The 22,442-nt window shown below is 28.1% G+C and overlaps 1 protein-coding gene across 9 annotated transcripts in view; it reads left to right on the forward strand.

The window, feature by feature from the left end:
* The window catches only part of LOC100214107 (polycystin-1-like protein 2), a 194,904-nt gene that overhangs the window by 60,560 nt on the left and 111,902 nt on the right, over positions 1 to 22,442 (forward strand). For all 9 annotated transcript variants that reach the window (XM_065815297.1, XM_065815299.1, XM_065815298.1 and 6 more), the window contains 3 exons: positions 4,464 to 4,625; positions 14,000 to 14,161; positions 15,946 to 16,107. In XM_065815297.1, coding sequence (XP_065671369.1) covers positions 4,464 to 4,625; positions 14,000 to 14,161; positions 15,946 to 16,107 — 486 coding nt within the window. The remainder of the gene's footprint in view (positions 1 to 4,463; positions 4,626 to 13,999; positions 14,162 to 15,945; positions 16,108 to 22,442) is intronic.

A 22,442-nucleotide genomic window follows, 5' to 3' on the forward strand; every position in this document is an offset into this window, starting at 1 on the left:
CACCAATTAACATATAATTTTGATAAAAAGTTAAGTTAGCTATAAGTTAATTATATATCTAGGCATACTGTATGGGGATGTTTATTTGTCATGTTGTACTTCCTAACAACTGTCTCATTATATATAGAATTATATTATAACATTATTTATATAGAAACTAGAAGAAAGTTTGCATTTTAATTTTGATCATGTATAAGTAAAACCAATTTAATATCAGACTTCAAAACCTCAAAGAAATAAGCAAATTATTGAAATTATTTATTTCTTTGAACAATTGTATATTGTGTAGTAATTTAGTCTTACATTGTTTGTTTGTTATATTGCCGACCCTAATTCTGAGAACTATATATATATATATATATATATATATATATATATATATATATATATATATATATATATATATATATATATATATATATATATATATATATATATATATATATATATATATATATATATATATATATATATATATATATATATATATATATATATATATATATATATGTATATATATATATATGTATATATATATATATGTATATATATATATATATATATATGTATATATATATGTATATATATATATGTATATATATATGTATGTATATATATACTATATATATATATATATATATATATATATATATATATATATATATATATATATATATATATATATATATATATATATCAGTGATGAACCTAGAGTTTATTTAGGGATGCTATTTTTTTTTGGCTTTGTTAAGGGAGGAAGGGAATGTTCTTGAGATTACCACCCTCCTGCTCCCCTAGTTAAAACCTGTGTTTTATCTTGTTTTGTTTTATCTGAAAATAAACAGATTAAAGTAATTAATATATAAAGTATATAATTTATTACATAAAATAAAAATTATAATACAATAATTTAGAGTGTAATAATTTGATAATTTATTAGTTAGTGCAATCTAATCAAAAACATTCGCATTTCAATTGGCATTCTTTTTTAATTCCTTTTTTTTTTTTTGCTACAACCGTGCTTTTTAAATAGCATTGCAGTATATTATGCAATTATTTATTTTTATTTGAAAAATGACTTAGCGTTTTTCATTTTCTTTATAATGATAATTCTTTTTTTTATGAACAACTTAAACATATTTTCATTAATGTTATAGTTATATTGCATGGTTTCACATGCAATATAACTACTTGTTTCATTTTACACCATGGATTTTAAAATAAGAAATCTCTCTGCGCTGAATATCTATGTTTAAAAAGAAAAAAATTCTTTTTTTACTAATTCTATTATAACTTTATATTGTAGTTATGTAATATTTATACTCACATTTATAATCCTAAAATTCTGCTCTACTAATAACAAATTAATTGTTGCAGTACAAAAAAACTTATCATAAAGTCGACAAACTGTTAACAAGTTAACATACAATCTCAAACACTACAAAAAGAATCAGTTGTTACGCAAAATAAACAATTGCATTTTGTATGCAAATCAAACTTTGTCTTTTATTTGAATTATTTTTTTTTATAAAAAAAAATTAAACCTTTGCGAGAGCCATAAATTGCTCCCATAAAACATTTTAGGGAATTGTGGGCAAGCGAGAGCTAAAGCTCTCACTTCTCGCTGAGGCTTATATATACATATATATATATATATAGAGAGAGAAAGACGAGGAACATTCGACCATGGGGAACATTCAACCTTTTCAAATATTTCCCAGCATGATTAAAATTACCACTTAAAATTTTTTATGCATATTTTGTCTGTTAATAAGCCATTGCTGGAAAAAAAGTGTCAATCCATCTTTATTTGTATTAGTACTTATATAGAAGAAAATTTTATTATTGATATAAATGGTAATTTTTTTACGTTTTAAATAGTACTCAGAGAATCTCTTTTCCAATTTCAAAACTTCTTCTAAACTTTTTTGTTGTTTATTATTTAATGATATCTTGAGTTAAAAACCTTTGTGTTTAGTTTACTTCAAAAAATTGGCTTTTAACAGCATTGTTTATATATAACATGTGTGAGGTACATTCGATCTACCTAGCTGGGGAACATTCAACCGGCGCTTGAAAATACCTCGATAATTTATTTCTCTTATCTTTTAGATGCCTCGAAAATATGTAACAAAAACAGATAGAAATAAAAAAGAATGAAAATGTGGTGAAGGAAACAATTATCAGTATTTTCAATAATTCACTGTCTGATAGATAAGCTGCAAAAAGATTTCATGCCCAGATATGTCACAAAGAGAACCTTAATGGGAGAACCAAGTAAAAGTCTAGGGGTAATAGGTACACCATTACAAAATAATTTACCACCCTTATCTACCAATGAAACGCATTCTTTCTGCAACTACTAGAATAACTCTAACAATTAAAAACTGATTCCAGAACATGTGCGGCCCTTGCCTAACAATCCTCAAAGACAAAACAAATAAAGAGGTAACTAAGTCAAAGATATATGCTGACACTCCTGAAAAAGAAAAGATTGAGAAACTTCATTTGGAAAAAATTAAAAGAAAGAGGAAAAGTTATCAACCTGAAAAAAAAAGTGCTTTTAAAGTCTGTGACTCCAACAAAGATGGAAAGAACAGCATCATTAATTTTATTTTGATATAATTTCGCAAATCTTGTTGTAAAATAGCTATTAATATTTGTTTTTGTATATTTTATGGAAAGTTTTAATTTGTACAATAAAACATATAAAATACAAAATGCTTATAGATTTATTATTTTGTTGAAAATGATATGGTCGAAAATATCCTTCTAGGTGGTTGAAACTAGCACAGCGGTGGGGTACATTCGACCACTTTGAGGCTTACTTTTAAAACAGTGGTAGATTTAAAAAAAATAATGTTTTATATACATTATCTTTTTAATTTGTTTGTTTAAGACCATTACTTGTTATGCTAAAAAAATTTAATTGTTTCTGGCAAAAAATGGGTTGTAAGTTAATAAAAACCAGCTAAGTGGTCGAATGTTTCCCGTCTTCCCCTACATATATATATATATATATATATATATATATATATATATATATATATATATATATATATGTATATATATATATATATGTAAATTATGTTACAGTATTTTACAAATAGAGTGCTCAATGTTCTTAAAGAACAGAGCAATAAATTAGTAAATAACACTTATCCAACTTTTTTCTTCAACTTTAAGTTTTACCATTGCTGGATCATCAGGAAGAGTTACTAAATCTCAAAAAAAATTCAATTTATAAAAAAAAATATTTTACAGGAAGTTATAAATTATTATAAAATTTTTTTTTTAATTACTATATTTTTTTGGTTAACGGGAAGTTACAGAAAGTAATTATTAAGTAAATTTCTCTGGAATGGGGATAGTTTAATTTGGTCATTTGTTTTTATAATTTTTTAAGAGGTATTTATTTTCGTGCCTAAATTTAGAAATTAATTCAGATTTTTTATTTAATAAATTTTCCTGATTTAAATGAGTAATTATTTAAAATTTTTCTTGCAAACATAGCATACATTTTTTGGAAAGGTTATTAAAGGCAGGGGCAGATTTTCGAATAGACCATTGTAAATTAAAATTTTATTCTTTTAAATCCCAAATATATTTTGACAGCATAGTCTCTTATTAAATTAAAAATCATATTCTCTTATTATTAAATTAATTTCTAAATGTAGGCACGAAAATAAATACCTCTTAAAAAATTATAAAAACATATATATATATAAACATATATATATATATATATATATATATATATATATATATATATATATATATATATATATATATATATATATATATATATATATATATATATATATATATATATTTATATATATATATATATATATATTATATATATATATATATATATATATATATATATATCTATTTATATATATATATATATATATATATATATATATATATAATATATATATATATATATATATATATATATATATATATATATATATAATTTCATATTTTATTGATGAGTGTCACTTATTAAAAGAAATAAGTCTGTTGGAGTACAAAGTCTTTTACATATCACATTTCACTTTATTAACATCAGGTCTGTTATAACTTTAGCATCATATAGGGTATAGTGATTTCCATTTTTATCTTTTTTAAAATAATTTTTACTTTTAATTTAAATTTTTTGTTGTTTTTTGTTTGTTTTGATTTTTGATAGCAATATTAAAATTTTTTTTTATCAACAACTCTTTATTAGTTACATAACTGCAGCTAAAACTTTTCCACAAAAATATTTTATACTTTGTAAATAATACTTTAAAAATAAATATTTTTAAAGTAAATACTTAGATATTTTTATAATTTTGTCGACTTCAGGTTAACAACATTTATTTCTAATATAGGAAATTTAAATACAATTTTTAATTTTGCATTAAAGAATGTAGCATTTTAGTTATTTGCAAATTTACTACCTTTTTTTCCAGGGCTACAGTTAGGTTGGTCAGAATGGAGTTTTTGGTCTCTTTGTGATGTCTCTTGTGGTAATGGAACAATGAGTAGAGGAAGATTGTGTCTTGATGTAATGAATCCATGCATTGGAAACAGTATTGAATTAGCAAGTTGTTACAACAACATAACATGTTTAGGTATTTTATAATTTCATTGTATTAGTAATACTTGATGCTTCTTAGTTATTATATTAGTATTAAATTATATATTAAAAAGTTAACACTCGTTTGTTCATTAAGTTGTATCAGGAAGATATAAATTATATCAGGAAGAGTCCTGATATAATTTATATCAGGACTCTTCCTGATGATCCAGCAATGGTGAAACTTAAAGTAGAAGATAAAAGTAAGATAAGTGTTTTTTACTAATTTATTATTGCTCTGTTCTTTAATATACACTAACATAATTTACATATATATATATATATATATATATATATATATATATATATATATATATATATATATATATATATATATATATATAAATCTAGAGCAAAATAAGTTATTATGCACACTATTTCTGCATACTTAGAACTTATTAGAACCTTACCCCTTTTATTTATTTCAAAAGGAAAAGTCTGAATTCTATTTTTCTACTTTAAAAAAGAAAATTGTCTTTTTACTGCGTTTGGTGTGAAAATTTACCTAAATGAAAACATAAACACATAACAAAACTATCTCTAACATAAATGAAAATTTCGTGACATTTCTCCTGACATTTTTTTAAACTAAAAACTATATTAAAATTGCAACTTCCTCATAAAGGCCATGTTTGTTTACAATGCAAAAGAGAACCTGGAATAAAAATCACAGGGAGCTAGTTATGTCAAATAAGTCCACTCTATATATTAGAAGTTTCTTGTAGAAACTTTTATGCAATAAACTCTCAGCAAAATTTTTTAAACTATCTGTTTTTAATACTGTTTTTAATAATTTTGAGTTATACAATTTTGATATAAATTTTAGCTATCAGAACTATCACAGGAGAGAGTTTGCAGATCATATAAATCAATTTATAAAAAATTTTATAGAATAATTCTTTTTAATTGTAACATCTTCAATAGGTCAGTGGTTTCTTAACATTTTTGTGGGTTCAAATCCACTGCAAAGACTGAAAAATTTTTTTTGTTGTTTTTTCCACTTCCTGTCATCTTTCTAAATACAGTATAAAAAAGTTGAAGCAAAAATGACTTTAAATTGTTAGAGTATCTGTAAGAGTTATTTTATAATATAGATATACATGATCATTTCATATAACTATATGAAATGATCATGTATATCTATATTATAAAATAACTAACATATAAACTACTGGCATTTACAGATGTTAGTACATGACATTATACAAATGGAACTTTTAGATTAAATATAATTGACATGTTATCAGTTTATTTCTTTATAAAAAAATGGTAAGAGATTATTTCTTAAGCCATTATAAACTCGGGTTTAATAAAAAAGTTAAACTGCTAATGAGAACAAGTATCAAGCTCATTATATGGATATCTATATATATATATATATATATATATATATATATATATATATATATATATATATATATATATATATATATATATATATATATATATATATATATATATATATATATATATTTATATATATATTTATATAAATATATTTATATATATATATATATATATATTTATATATATATTTATATATATATATATATATGAATATACATATATACAGTTGTGGACAAAATAATAGTAGTGGCTAGTAAAACAATGATTTGTGATAATAATTTTATGTAAATTTAAATATAAATTAATAAATTTAGGCATAACAATAATACAAACACTGAATAATGAAATGGGAGTAAAAAATGTTGGTAACACTGTTCAAATTACTTTAGGGAAGTCCCAAATTTTATATACGAACATATCTAGATTTGTAGATTAAAATAACATATCTGTTGTTTCTTATCAATTTATTTATATTAGCTTTTTCTTTATTTGGTTTTAGTAAGACTAATTAAAAGTAAGATTAATTTTAGTGTTAATTTAATGAAATATATAAAATAATCGTATAAATTTATTTTATAAATAGAAATTATGGGTCGTGCAAAGCATTGTAGTGCATAAAAGAGACAACTAATTATTAAATTAAAACAAGAAGGGAAAACATACAAATTTATTCAAGAGACATTAAGTTGATGATTAGAAATGCTCTAAAATTGAAAAATGTAGGCGAAACAAGGGGCCGAAAACAAAAAACGACTGAACATGAAGCCAGATTGATAAAACGTGCAGCTGTTGCCGATCGTTTTGTAACTTCCTGCCATTTTAAAGAAGATTTAAATTTAAGCATTTCTTCGAGAACGGTACATAGGCAATTAGTACAAAGTAGTTAGTCGCCAGAAGCCCAAGAAAAGTTCCCCTTTTGAAAAAGGCATGTGGTAGCAAGATTACATTTTGCAAAAACGCATGCAGATTGGCCTGTTTCAAAATGGCGTAATATTTTGTGGTCTGATGAAAGCAAAATTGTTTTATTTGGGTCAAGTGGATGCAGGATGTATCTAAGGAGGCCACCTAACTCTGCATACAAACCGCAATACACCATAAAAACTGTAAAGCATGGCGGAGCAAAAATAAATATTTGGGGCTGTTTTTCTTATTATGGCGTAGGGTCAATCTATAAGATTGATGGTATTATGAACCAAGACGTATACCTTCAAATATTACAAAATACCATGTTGCCCTATGCAGAAGAAGATATGCCTCTAAGATGGGTTTATATGCAGGACAACAATCCAAAGCATAGCAGTTGCAGGGTAAAAAGTTGGTTCATCGAGAATAGGGTTGCAGTTATGGATTGGCCTGCACTGTCATGGGATCTCAATCTGGTCAAAAACCCTTAGACAGATGTAAAATAGGCAGTTTATAGTCAAAAACTAAAAAATCAGCAGGAGTTATGGCAAGTTGTCCAGAATGCTTGGAATAACATTCCTTTAGAATGTTGTCAAAATTTGATTAACTTAATGCCGAATAGATGCAAAACTGTGATAAAAAACCGGGGACATGCGATTAAATATTAATTTTTTACTGTTGTTTAATTAAATTTATATCATTTTTTTGTTAATAAAATAAATTATTTGCAATATAACATTAAATAAATTAATACTATTATTATTATGTCCAACCCGTTTTTTATACTTATAATTATTATAAATAAAAGCAAAAATTTTAAAATTTTCTACTAATTAGTTTATCATCTCACACCTACTTAATTAATAATCCAGTATTACAATTTCATTTTCAGTAACTGTTTAAAGATAATAATATTAATTCGTATATATATATATTTATATATATATATATATATATATATATATATATATATATATATATATATATATATATATATATATATATATATTTATATATATATATATATATATATATATATATATATATATATATATATATATATATATATATATATTTGTTAAAAAATTATATACAATTGAAACTATTTACATAAAACTAAACAGTAAAAACCTATACTGAAAAAATTTTTTTTTGGTAATTGAATTTGGTTATTGTTTTTTTATTAAGTAGCTCTTCAGCATTTTTTTTAAAGTAAAATTATTAGTTTTTCACATAAACAAAGTAAACATTTTTTTGCTGTATTGTTGTAAGCAGGGGCTTTTTTTAGCATAGATCAGATTAATGCTGGTGTTACTTTCAGTTTTTCCCTAGTTTCCCATATATATTTTGAGACGATGGTTTACATATATATATATATATATATATATATATATCTGCATATTTCCGCATGCCCTCTGATAAACCAATGTAAACTTTGCTGGTTGTGTTTGGGGAAGATATTATACATTTGTAAGTTATGTTTGTCGCTCTACAATTTTTCTTCAGTGGACAGATTTCTTTTTGTTTGCAATTGCAAGGGAGATTTTCAGTCGTGTTTTTTAATTTATATTTTTGTTGTGACTTTTTGTGATTTTTGAAATATTGTTTGAGCCACTCTAGCTAACTTTTGTGGCATTTCGATTGAATAGTTTATGCAATCGGTTTGAAGGTGGGAAATGCTTATCTATTAATTGCAAAAAGATTTGGCCAGCATTGGTAGAGACACTTTTATTGTAGGATGGGTTAAACCAAATTGTGTTCGTTTTTTTTTGTGGATGTCTTATCTTTTGGGTTGTACTTTAAGTTATTATTAAATTAACACTGTTTAGATTGGTTTGAATCTCTATTTGGAATCCAATGTTTTTAAATATCTCAATTATATTTTTTCTGACTTTTCTAACTGTGCGGTAGTTTTTTTGTTCGAAATCTTTTCATGATGATGGAAGATTGTTAAAATTTGTCATCTGTTAAAGATGACGAATTGAGGCCTATGTAAATATATATATCGAAGGACCAATAGACTAAAAAGATTAATAGTATTAAAATATAAACATAATTTAACTTTACTTTGAAGGAAATAATTTGGTGACCAATATCACTCAACACAACACACTTTTCCAATATTTCTTTTACTCTAAAACTGATTAACAAAATTGCAACTAATCCTGGAGCTACATTTATTTCATTTAACAAAGATAGAGATGGCATTATGTTAAGCATATTTCTTATGCTCACTGATTAGCTCATGGCGAACTTTCCATTTGCTAAATTCAAATTTAGCAAATGGATAAAATTGCTTGCTAAAAACACTAACAGAGTCTAAAGAGTCACTGCATCTTCATTAAGATCTTCAGTACCAATAATAAGGATAGCTGCTACATGATCAGGAATCCAATATTTTTTGTAATAATGCATCAGATTTATTTTCTCCTGAAAAAGTATATTCAAGATATAAAAATAGAATAAAATTTGTATAATATGTTGTGATTTTTTTCTCTAAATCCCCTGACCTTGTAGTGGCTGCCTTTGATAGACTTGGTAAAATGGGCCTGTTATAGCCCTTTTGTGCTGGCCCTGTATTTAAGTATATGTACCAGTATTAATAAAGTTAAGTGTAACTTTTTATGCGTTACATTTAGTGGTTAATGAGTTCTATTAAATAATCTATAGCACACATTAGGTGTATATTTTTATTATTTTCGATACTGTTATATTTTAACATAATAATTTTAATATAAATTATTATATCTTTTTTTTTATAAATAAAAATCAATTTGTTATAATAAAATGACTTTTATCTGTTTTAGCCCCAAACTTGTTACGATCGGGAAAAGCGAGACCATTACTTTACCCAATTACTTACCATTAATACTTTACTATTACATTACCCAAAAACTGATTTTTTTTATTGGAACTAATAAAATTTTAAATTCATCATTGCTTAAGAAATTGAATCAAAAAAACCGGAGTTGAAAACATTTACTGCAAAACTGAATTAAAATTTGAACAGTTTATGCTGTATTGATTCCACTATTTTTTTTTTTTATTTAATTTCATCTCCCCAAGGCCATGAAGGCCACTACAGTTCAGGAGGCTGCTTTAGTTGTGGTTTCAACTCTCTCTCAACTCTATAACTCAGAAATACAAACCTTGAAAAACAAGACTGCTGTGCAGAGAAACAAGTTGAGTGCAAAACTACCAAGGACGTGGCGGGAATCGAACTCGGAACTTCTCGCTTATGAGGCAAGCGCTCTACCACTACCGCATTGACACATTGCATTACTTTTTTTGATTTCTCAATTAGCAAAAGAAATATTTACAACAAAAATTTTTAAAATATTTAAAATATTTACTTTTCTAAAATTTTTGAAATATTTAAATCAAAATATTTTCTTTTCTATAATATAGAAAAAATAAATAAATTTGCTAACAAAAATAATCTAACTCGTTCCACAAGTTACTTAAATTGTTAAAACAGATATATTAGCAAAATAAATATTTATAAAGGCACCAATGGAGGATAACTAAATAAGTAAATCATTTTAAAGGAAAAACACATTGGCTTATATGTAATTTTTTTTATTTTAGAAGTTGCTTTTTCGACATGAATATTGGGCAATGTTTGAGATTTTTGTAGTATTTCTTTTAGAGAACTTTACTTTATCTTCTAAAAAAGGAGAAATAACAAGGTGTGACCTTTTCCAACAAGCAAATCACTAATAATAAATTCTTTGTCAGCCAATAAAAAGTCTCCTGATACAATGTTGTCCAATACAGCATTTCTCTGTAATAAATCTGTTTCAGGCATTGCTTCCATATGCCTTTGAAATAAAGAAAACAGTACCAATTGGAGTTACACAAATTAAAAGGTATTCTTGAATTTGTATGTTGATTAGGTTTGGACTGGAGCTTTGACTAAAATTGGGATCTCTTTTGCTCCTTCATTAAAATTTATTATGCCAATTACATTAAAAAACTTCTCAAAGCATTTTGGTATAGGTATTTTTATTTTTTTCTTTAGTTGACCAATATGTGAATTCATTAAGCACTAAAGACAAATAGTTGTCCATGTATTTAAAATGTTTGACATTAGAAATTATGATAAATTTAAATGCTAAGTTATTATCTGTCCCAGTCTTAATTTGAAGAGCACTAAATACATAAAAGTTTTCATGTCTACTTATGATTATTCTGAATTTTTGAGTTATTTTTTGATTAAAATAATTTAACTTTTTAGTTTTATTATCAATGCATTTATGAAGTCATTCAAACAGTTTTGTATTTTGTAATCTAGTATAGATCTCCATAAGCTCTTTTTTTACGGCTTCTCCGTAAGCTCTCTTTTTACAGTGTATCAGGTAACATCTTTAAGATTATTGAATCCTTTCTTACCAATTATAGCATAAGAGTTGTCATGGCAGCACTGTTAATCATTTCCTGTAACTTCAGGGGCTCCTCTATTCTTGGGCCTATACTTTTTTAATTTACATTAATGATCTTCCAGAAACTCAACTCAGATAAGACTCAATTTTTTTCAGCTTATAATTGTTGCAACAATCTAAGTTTTCCTATATTTATGAATGGTAATGTACTCAATGAATCAGCTATCCTTTGTCTTTTAGAATTAACTCATACTTGCAATCTGATTTTACTCTTACTTGCAAACTCCAGATTCTATTCTTTATCTCTATAAATTTCAAACCTGTCCTTGTATGGAATAATGTTGGCATATCTGGAGTGGATCTATGAATGATGCCCTTTCGATTTTTAAGCAAGTTGCTCTTGCAGCCAACCTTCAACTATTATCACATTGTCATAATGTTGCCTGTCTTTCTCATTTCTATAAATAGTATAATGGGCACTGCTCTAAAGAGCTAGTGTCTCCAGTGCCATCTACTAAAATTCATTCTTATGTTACTCGTCATTCAATTAAGTATCATTCTTTTATTATGACTGTTCCTAAGTGCTCTAAAAATTCTTATTTGTCTAGTTTTTTTCCTCATACATCAGTTCTTTGAATTCTCTTCATCTTGTTTTCCATATTCATATGATTTGCAATCTTTTAAGTTGACTGTTAATCATTATCTTGCTTTATAAACTTCATTTTTTCTCTTCCAGTAACTTCCAACTTTAATTAGTGGTTGCTAGCCTTGTTGGAAGTGAAGATGTTTAAAAAAATATATATATTTTTTTAATTTATAATTGCTCCTTTATTTTTTTTGGGGACATTGAGCACTCTGTTTTTATAATACATTTTAAAGTTGTTTAAATATATATATATATATATATATATATATATATATATATATATATATATATATATATATATATATATATATATATATATATATATATATATATATATATATATATATATATATATATATATATTTAAACAACTTTAAATATGTGAAGATGTTTTAAAAAAAAAATTTGTTTTGTTTCTTTTTGTGGTTGCAAAAAAATAAGAAATACTGAAAATTGGAAAAAAAACATGCAAAAGAGATGAATTGCTACAGGAGAAGACTACATAAGCAGCACCAGATGAATTGTACTTGCAAAGATCTTTCAACCAGTAGGCTGTTGTTGCCACTTAAATCTCCACAAACTTTTGCCACAGAGGCAACAATTTATTATAAACAATTTTTATGCTCTGTCTGACTGATCTTTGCAATCAACTTCTGTATGACTGATCTTTGCAATCAACTTCTGTATGACTGATCTTTGCAATCAACTTCTGTATGACTGATCTTTGCAATCAACTTCTGTCTGACTGATCTTTGCAATCAACTTCTGTATGACTGATCTTTGCAATCAACTTCTGTCTGACTGATCTTTGCAATCAACTTCTGTCTGACTGATCTTTGCAATCAACTTCTGTATGACTGATCTTTGCAATCAACTTCTGTATGACTGATCTTTGCAATCAACTTCTGTATGACTGATCTTTGCAATCAACTTCTGTATGACTGATCTTTGCAATCAACTTCTGTATGACTGATCTTTGCAATCAACTTCTGTCTGACTGATCTTTGCAATCAACTTCTGTATGACTGATCTTTGCAATCAACTTCTGTATGACTGATCTTTGCAATAAACTTCTGTATGACTGATCTTTGCAATCAACTTCTGTATGACTGATCTTGTGTAATCTTGTGAAGTTAAGTAAAAGCATTTCAGAGTTGAATATATAAGATGGAGCTGCTCAAAGCTTATTTATTTCATGATGACAATGGTACATATGCCAGAGTATGTAAGACTTTTTTTTGTGGTGCCCTTTGCATCAGTGATGGCAGAATTTTTTGTGCTACAGCTCTGAAAAATGAGGGAATTCCAAAAGTAGACCTAATAAGACATCCTCCTCATAATTTAACAAGCAATGAGGAATAGAATACATTGAGCAGTTCATTGGCTTAAGAGTCTCATTACAGTTGACACAAAAATCTAAACCGAAATTATTTATGTTTTGACTGAACACCACAAAATTATACCAGTTATATTAGGCTAAATGTTCAGAAGCAAATAGGAAGGCAACCAAGACAACATCTTTTGTAAAATGTTCAATCTTGATTTTCACCCACCTCATCAAGACACCTGCAAAATGTGGGACAGTATAAACAATTCAATTGAAAGTTCTGCTCATAAAGCAGACAAGATACTGCTTAAGGCTTAACTGGAACTTTATTAAAGAAAAGGCAGAGTAATGTACAGATGTAGTACAACATTGTTATTGTAAAACCTTGTTGCTAATAACTGCAAATATTGCGTGTGCCATAATGGCCTAACCAGCTGGATTGTGGCTGTCAGCTGTATTATGACTTAATTTTTAACAATTCTCTGATTTAAAAGTTTGATTTAAAATGTAATTGATTTACAATATAGAAACTATGTGCTAGTGTGTTTATTGTTTTTATTAACTATTTTGTTAACTTCAATGTTAACTATTTTAATGATTTGATAATATTTCAAATGAGATTACTTCAGAAAGAACCAAAAGAAGTCAGAAAGAGGTTAAACCTCTCTGGCTCTTAATGCCTCATTTATTTTAAAAATAGGAAATTAAGATAAAATTTTCAATGTTGCATTGAAAAATGTTGCAAGTTTACCACTTTTTTCCAGGGCTACAGTTAGGTTGGTCAGAATGGAGTTTTTGGTCTCTTTGTGATGTCTCTTGTGGTAATGGAACAATGAGTAGAGGAAGATTGTGTCTTGATGTTATGAATCCATGCGTTGGAAACAGTATTGAAGTAGCAAGTTGTTACAACAACATAACATGTTTAGGTATTTTATAATTTCATTGTATTAGTAATAAATTATATTTCTTAGCTAATATACTAATATTAAATTATGTACTAAAAAGTTAACACCTCTGTTTTCTTATTAAGTTATAGAATAAAGTGTTGTTAATGCTCATCATCTTGAATGGCTAAGCTCTTGTGTCAGTGACTCTGCAGACGTTAAGGTCCTTAACTTTTGCAGAGTCACTGACACAAGAGCTTAACTTTTTTTCCTTAACACAAATAATCAATTTTCCAACTCGTTTTCCAGACGATTGGAATGTCTTGTTTCTGACCCAATCAGTGTTCATTTTCTCCACATTCACCTTTAGGTGCTTCTGATCACGGTTTGATCTCTCCAAAACTATTATCTCATTTTTCTTCATCATCAGAATCCCCTTATCATTGTACCTATTATAACTACCTTAGAGCTGACTGGGACTCTTCGCGTGATTTTCTTCATAATAGTCTTTGGATAGAAATCTTTCGTCTTCCTGCTAACAAGTGTGCCTTTTATGTAACTTCTTTGATTCAGGTTGGCATGGAATCCTTAATTCCCTCTCGACAATTCCTAGTCAACCCTCACTCTTCTCCATGGTTTTCCTCTCATTGTGCTGCTGCGATTTCCTATTGTAACCATTACTTTCATATTTATCAGCTAAACAATTCTCAAGAATTTAGCGTATCCAAAGTAATTTCCTGCTTTGACTCTTCTACAGCTTGTGGTATGGACAAGATACCTGTTATAGTCTTGAAGAAGTGTTCTTTGGAGCAGTCGTCTATACTTTCAAAACTATTTAACAAGTGTTTATCAGAGTCTTGTTTTCCATCCTGCTGAAAGGCGGCATCTGTTATCCCCATTTTCACTCTGAAAAATAATCTGACTTATCTAACTATTGTCCGATCATTCTTCTCTTTATCAATTGGAAGGCTTTTGAGTCTTTAATCAACCTCTAATATCTCATCTTACTCTCTGAGAATCAATACAGTTTTCCATCTTTTGTTATAGGGCTGACTTGCTAACTGCTCTAACTAAAATATTCTATTGTGCCAAAAAAATTAAAAAATAATAAGTTTAAAATGACCTATCATTATACTTTAATAGTAAAAAGCAATATTTTGTACTCTGATTGTCTAACATCTCCTCTTCTTGTTTTAGGTTGAGGTCTTAAATTTTTTATTACTGTATGTTTAATTAATATAGTACTAGTACAAATTTTGAAGTAAACCTGTGAGATTGAGTACAAAGTTTTGTTTTACTTTTATGTGATATTAAAAAGGAGTGTTTTTAAAATATCACATTTCACTTTGCTAGCTCTAAATCTATTGTTTTATGGTTTTGCATCACCATATGGTTTGCGACCCTACAGAATTTAAGTAATTTCCTTTTTTTTTGTTTGAGTGATTTCTTTTACTTTTAATATTCATTTTTAGTTTTGTTATTGTTTGATTTTTGATAAAATTGTTAAATAATGAGTTTCTTTCATCAATAAATCATTATTAGATACAAAACTGCTGCTTAAATATTTCAACAAAAATAATGTATTTTATAATAATACTTTGTTTATAATATAATATTTTATAATAATACAACAAAAATAAAGTATTTATTATAAAACTTTCAAAAAAAATTTTTCAAAGTTAACACTAAGATATATTTATAATAGGTTTGACTTCTAGTCAACACCATTTATTTCTAATATAGGAAATTTAAATACAATTTTCAATAATGCATTATCAAGAATGTTGCATTTCAATTATTTGCAAATTTACCTTCTTTTTTTTCAGGGCTACAGTTAGGTTGGTCAGAATGGAGTTTATGGTCTATTTGTGATGTCTCTTGTGGTAATGGAACTATGAGTAGAGTAAGACTATGTCTTGATGTAATAAATCCATGCATTGGAAACAGTATTGAAGTAGCAAGTTGTTACAACAACATAACATGTTTAGGTATTTTATAATTTTATTGTATCAGTAATAACTGATAAATCTTAGTTAATAATTTAGTATTAAATTATATTCTAAAAAATTAATACTTCTGTATTCTCTTAAATGGTAGAAAAATTATTACAATTTAATGAGAATACAGAAGTGTTATTAATTCTATTAATAATAGAAGTATTATCAACTCTCTCGCTCTATATATATATATATAGAAATAATAATATTCTATATATATATATATATATATATATATATAAAATTAATAATATTCTATATATATATATATATACATATATATATATATATATATATATATATATATATATATATATATATATATACATATATATATATATATATATATATATATATATATATATATATATATATATATATATATATATATATATATATATATATATATACATATCAGCCCTCAGCATTAGCATCAGCATTTGGCAATGTTGACCTAATGGCTGATACTAAAGTGTTTGTGGTCAGCAAAAAATTGCTAACCTTGTTTCTCTATTTTGTGGTAACTCCTTTGTGTCAAATTTTTTTTGCCAACCTGATATCGACCTTTAACAGTGACTTGTGGCCTACAGAGATCAATGTGTGCATTAGATCAATTGAAATCCATTCTGTAAGTCTTATGTTTGGCTCTGATGTGCTAGCCCATAAGCACAATGAGTGAGTGTCTTTAGCTTTCTATTCACCTGATTTGAAAGTGGACAAAAACATAATGAGACCATACTAGACAACCAAACAGTACTTACTAATGCACAACACCATCACACCTGTAGACATCAATAGTCTCTTAAATCAGTATATCAAATATTTGTTCTTTGTTACATATGATCTACACACAGTGACTAGAGTGTTATTTGTTTCTCCCCCTGCTCCCTGAGCACCTAACTTTGTTCTTCTACTTCACAAAAGTCTTACCACTGATTTTATATTTTCTTATGATTTTTATTTTTTATTCAACAATACCATCTACAATCTGTTTTTATTTTCACATCTTCCAGGTCTACATAACTGGACAGCTCTGTTGTTCATTTTTTGCAATCTTTGTGTTGCATAAAAAACTAAAAATTATTCTTTGTGGCTGGTGAGCCCCGACTTTTTCCAATGTACACCACAACGACAAAACAGACATTAGGTTATCCCATTAGATGTAGTTACGGCGCTCAATAACCTAATGACTACGCTGACACTCAGGCACACGTTCATTCGGAAGCTTCACAATACACATCGGATCAACGCTCGCTGACTATGTGCTCAGATCTAAAATTTCACTTCATAGCACATCATTCCACACCAGTACGGGGTTGTAGCTCCTTTGGCTAAGAGTGATGGCTTGTGGCCTACGGCGACTAATGTGTGCATACGATCAATTGAAATCCATTCTGTAGGTCTTATGTCAGGCTCTGATGTGCTAGCCCATAAGCTCAAGAAGTGTGTGTGTTTAGCTTTCTATTCACCCGATTTGAAAGTGAATGAAAGCATAATGAGACCATACGAGACAACCAAATGAAACATACTAATGCATTACATCATCACACCTGTAGACATCAACAGTTTTTAAAATCAGTCAATCAAATATTTGTTCTTTATTATTTACTTTTGTTCATATTCTTTTTTTGACCTTATCCTTGTATATTTATTCAGGTTTGTGTTATAATGTGTATTTTTATAACAAATGTATTCTTGGTTGGAATGTATTGAATAATACTACTAGATAAGTTTAGACATATCACAATCTCATTAGGTTTTTTGTTTCTAACTAATTTTCTTGATCCAACGTCGCTAAGTTATTTGTTGTGGTTTGCACTTTACAGTCTTCACTAATGTTCTTTTGGTTGCTTTGTCAACAAGATTGTTTTTTAACGTTACATTTTTCAGTGGTTATAAGCTATTAGTAAAAAATTGCATTTATTGCCTCTGTATTTTTTTTTTTTTATATCTTTGGCTAATCATTTTTTAATTAATCTGAGTCTGCTTTGTGTGATAGCTATTGTCTCTACTTATCAGGCAAGATTTATATTTCTCATACTATTGGAGTAACCACATTTTCTACTTTATTTTCTACTAACTACTTTGGTACTAACCACAATCTTAACTCAGTTTCGATGTTTATGAGTAGTATTTACTTATTATGTTTATAAGACATATTTCAGCCATAAAAGAAGCGGTAAGTTACTCACAATTATTAATTACTATTTTCTATTTGGTTTGTGTTATTTCTATGCATTATATTGTTTATTTTAATACATACGCATACATGCATGTGTACACGCTTGTCTCTTCTAGTGTAAGTGTACATGATATTTATATGTATTTACATATTTGTTTATATTCGCACCACGCGCATCCCTCACCACCCTCACGAGATCTCTAAGAATGTTGGAGCTGTATTAAAAACTGAGATAGGGATTGGAATTTTTGGCTTTTGTAGTGTAGTCCTATTATATTGTAATATTGACTAGCATGACGTAGAGTGCAGGCAGTGAGATCTGTTGCAAGGACATGCCCCTGACAAGTGGGGTTAGTGCATGTCTCGGGCTCTCTGAAATGTCATTGGTGATCGCAGTGCATTCCTGAGGAGGGGAATCACTATTATCCACTCCTTAATTCTGATTGGTTATCATGGCACCAACATTTTGTTACCTCTTATACCCATATATTTTTACGCTTTTGTAGCTTTTTATTATACATTTGTTTAGTTCACAATATTTAAATATTTTGCTGATACACAGTGAGTTGTCAGTTTCCTATTTTTTACTGTTTTGTACATTAATTATATGACATTTATAAAAATTGTTTTATGATTCATATCAACAATGTAGCGTAGTGGTTAGTGCGCTGCGTCATAATCTGCAGATTCAGAGTTCAGCTTTGTAGAACATGTATATTTTGTTTTTTCTTTCTATATTGTCCGAACTATTATTTATTACAATTTTTTTATTTACTTATTTTATTTTATGATTTTATGTTGTATGATATTTATAGTCATGATAGCCACTAATACACCATGGGAATTATAAAAACTTGTTTACTCAGAGACTATTATTTCATCATTTCCTTAGGATGACTAGAGTGTGAGTTATTGTTCATCTTCTCCCTGTAGTCCTCAAGTTTTACTCCTCCTACAAAATAGTCTTTACACTCATTCATGGTTCTTACCCAATGACATCATTTAAAACTTACTTCTATATTCACATCTCCCAGATCTACGTAACTGGACGGCTCCATTGGTCACTTTATGCAATCATTGTGTTGCATAAACAATAGATATATAATATATATATATATATATATATATATGTATATTAGGGTGATTCAGATTGTAATAGAAAAAAAAAATGTCACAAAAAACATTCTCCTCAAGGTTGCCTGTGTTCCTTTATCACCTAGGATCATGTGTACCAAAAATTAGACTAAAAGAAGCAATTTTATGGGTTGCCATGTTTTATAAGATGAATTAACCATTGGTAAAATTTTGTGATTTTCTCAAATTTCGCAAATTTGTTTTTTCATTGTTTATTTATTTATAATTTAGAAATTGATAATATGGCAACCACTAGATCTTCTGCTGAGGTGTGGCTTGTTGGTAAACCTACACAAACTCTGTCGACTGCCAGACTTCCTTCAAGAGGGGATGTTCTTCGGAGGTTGCTCTTCCATCATATAGAAGAGAAACAAGAAGTGAAAAAAAGTATTCGGGCAACAATTGAAGCAGTTCTTGTTATATGGGAGAGAGGAAAAATTCCAACTCAAAGAATTGACAATGCGGAAAGAAAGTTAAAAAAACTTTATGACGAATATCTGCTGCTGAAAAAACACCGAGGATCAAAATTGGACAGCTGTCAAATGAAAGAAGGAATTTTCCACGCTGACCTTGAAGAACTTTTTGATATTTCAACCAAGAATGCATCAGAAGTTATGAAAAACGATGAAGATAAAGCATTTTTACGTCAGCAGCAAGAAGATCCATTAAGTTGTAGTATGGCAGGAATTGATCAGAATTTAACAGCTAGGGAGGCACGGAAACGAGTCCGAGAAACTAAAATGGAATTGAGGCGTCAAAGAAGTCAAGCGGAACTGATGGAAAAAACAGAACTCATTTCTTCTTCATCAGCAGTTGACATTGTGAGTGAAAGTAGCTCTAGTTCCTCGGATGATGATGAATATCAGACTCCTTCCGCTTCCAGCACACTGAGCACAAGTGGTTCAACGAAAAAGAAGATGAAAGTTCTAACAAATAATGTTGTATCATCTCTTGATCGTGTTAATATTTCTGATCGCCGTGCACTCTTCGTGGTTGGAACAGTGTCTCAGGCTCTTGGTCACTCGGTAAAAGATTTATCATTGTCGTACAGCACAATCCGCAGAAAAAGGCGATCTGTTCGTGAAGCGGTGACTACAGCTGACAAGGTTGATTTCTCTCCTGATGATCCACTTCTTCTGCATTGGGATGGAAAGCTCTTACCTGATATCACTGGTGGTCAAAAAAAGAGTGGATAGAATTGCCATCCTTGTGACTGGTGGTGGGGTGGAAAAATTGCTGGGCGTTCCAAAGATTGATCGAGGTACAGGTGAGCAACAGGCTGATGCTTGCATGAAGGCTCTTAAAGACTGGAAATTGAAAGAATTTGTTCGGGGACTGGTTTTTGACACTACTTCATCTAACACTGGGTTGAACAATGGTGCCTGCACAATAATGGAGCAGAATCTTGACCGTAATCTTATATGGATAGCATTCAGGCACCATATGTTTGAAGTCATGCTTTCCACCATTTTCACGACTGCATTTGGAACCAGTGGAGGACCTGAAGTTGGAATTTTTAACCGTTTCCAGAAACAATGGCCAGCAATCAACAAGGAGGTGTTCACTATAGGGAATAAAGAATTTTACAACTGCGATTTTTTTCTCAAACTCCGTGAAGAAATGGTAGTATATTATAGTGAAGCAATTAAAGATCAACAACCCAGGGATGATTACTTAGAACTCTTGAATTTGTGCCTTATTTTCCTTGGAGGATCAACTACAACATCGGAGTTCAAAGTGAAGTTTCGGGCTCCAGGTGCAACACACAATGCACGTTGGATGGCAAAAGCTATATATTGTATAAAGATATATTTGTTTCAGGATCAATTTGTTATTACTGCAAAGGAAAAGAAAGGAATAACAGATATAAGTCTTTTTGTGGCATTTGTATACGGACAGTTTTGGAATGAAGCTCTGTTAGCTGAACGAGCACCATTCAATGATGCCAAGCTTCTTCAACGGATTCAAGAATATCCAAATCGTACAATTGCAATTAATGCAGCAAAAGTTTTGCATCGCCACCTCTGGTATTTTTCTGAACATCTAATAGGATTGGCTTTCTTCGATTCCCGTGTCGACAACAACACCAAGAGAGACATGGCAAACAACCTGAAACAACAGCCAAGGCAGAAATCTCTCAAAAGACTTGATGCTGCCACATTCGATTGTCACAGCCCATTGTCTTCCTTCGTCACACAACGCACCGCAGAACTTTTCGATCTAATTTTGAAAAATGGAAAAGAAAAAGCTGAATCATTTTTAATGAAAGAATCTTCAGAGTGGGATATGGATTCAACATATCTTGAAATGAAGCACAAGGTTCGTCAAATGAAAGTCGTCAACGATTGCGTGGAACGAGGCATAGCACTTATAACATCCTTTAACTCAAGCGTTACGAAAGATGAAAACCAAAAGCAGTTTCTTCTTAGATTGGTTGATCTTCACCGGAAGGAATTTCCAGTTGCATCAAAGTCTACCCTGATGAAGATGACTGTTGAATGATGAAGATGATTGATTTATTATTGCCTAGTAATAGTATTTAGTATTTATTATCAATAAGAAATTGATAATAAATAATTCAGTAATATAATATAAAAAATGTAAAAATAAAAAATATTTTTTTTACTTTTTGTAACCTTATACCAAAATGTGACATAACATGGCAACCCCTAAATATCATCCGAATTGATTCAAATTTTGCCCAATAACTACTATTGTCATATAGAACATGGGCAAGCTTGAGGACAACTAAAGTTTTGAACCTACAAATTTTGCATCACCCTAATGTATATATATATATATATATATATATATATATATACATATATATATATATATATATATATATATACATATATACATGTATGTATATATATATATGTATATATATATATATACATATATATATATATATATATATACATATATATATACATGTATATATATATATATATATATATATATATATATATATATATATATATATATATATATATATATATATATATAT

This window comes from Hydra vulgaris, chromosome 13 (genome assembly GCF_038396675.1).
Source record: "Hydra vulgaris chromosome 13, alternate assembly HydraT2T_AEP".
Lineage (NCBI taxonomy): Eukaryota > Metazoa > Cnidaria > Hydrozoa > Anthoathecata > Hydridae > Hydra > Hydra vulgaris.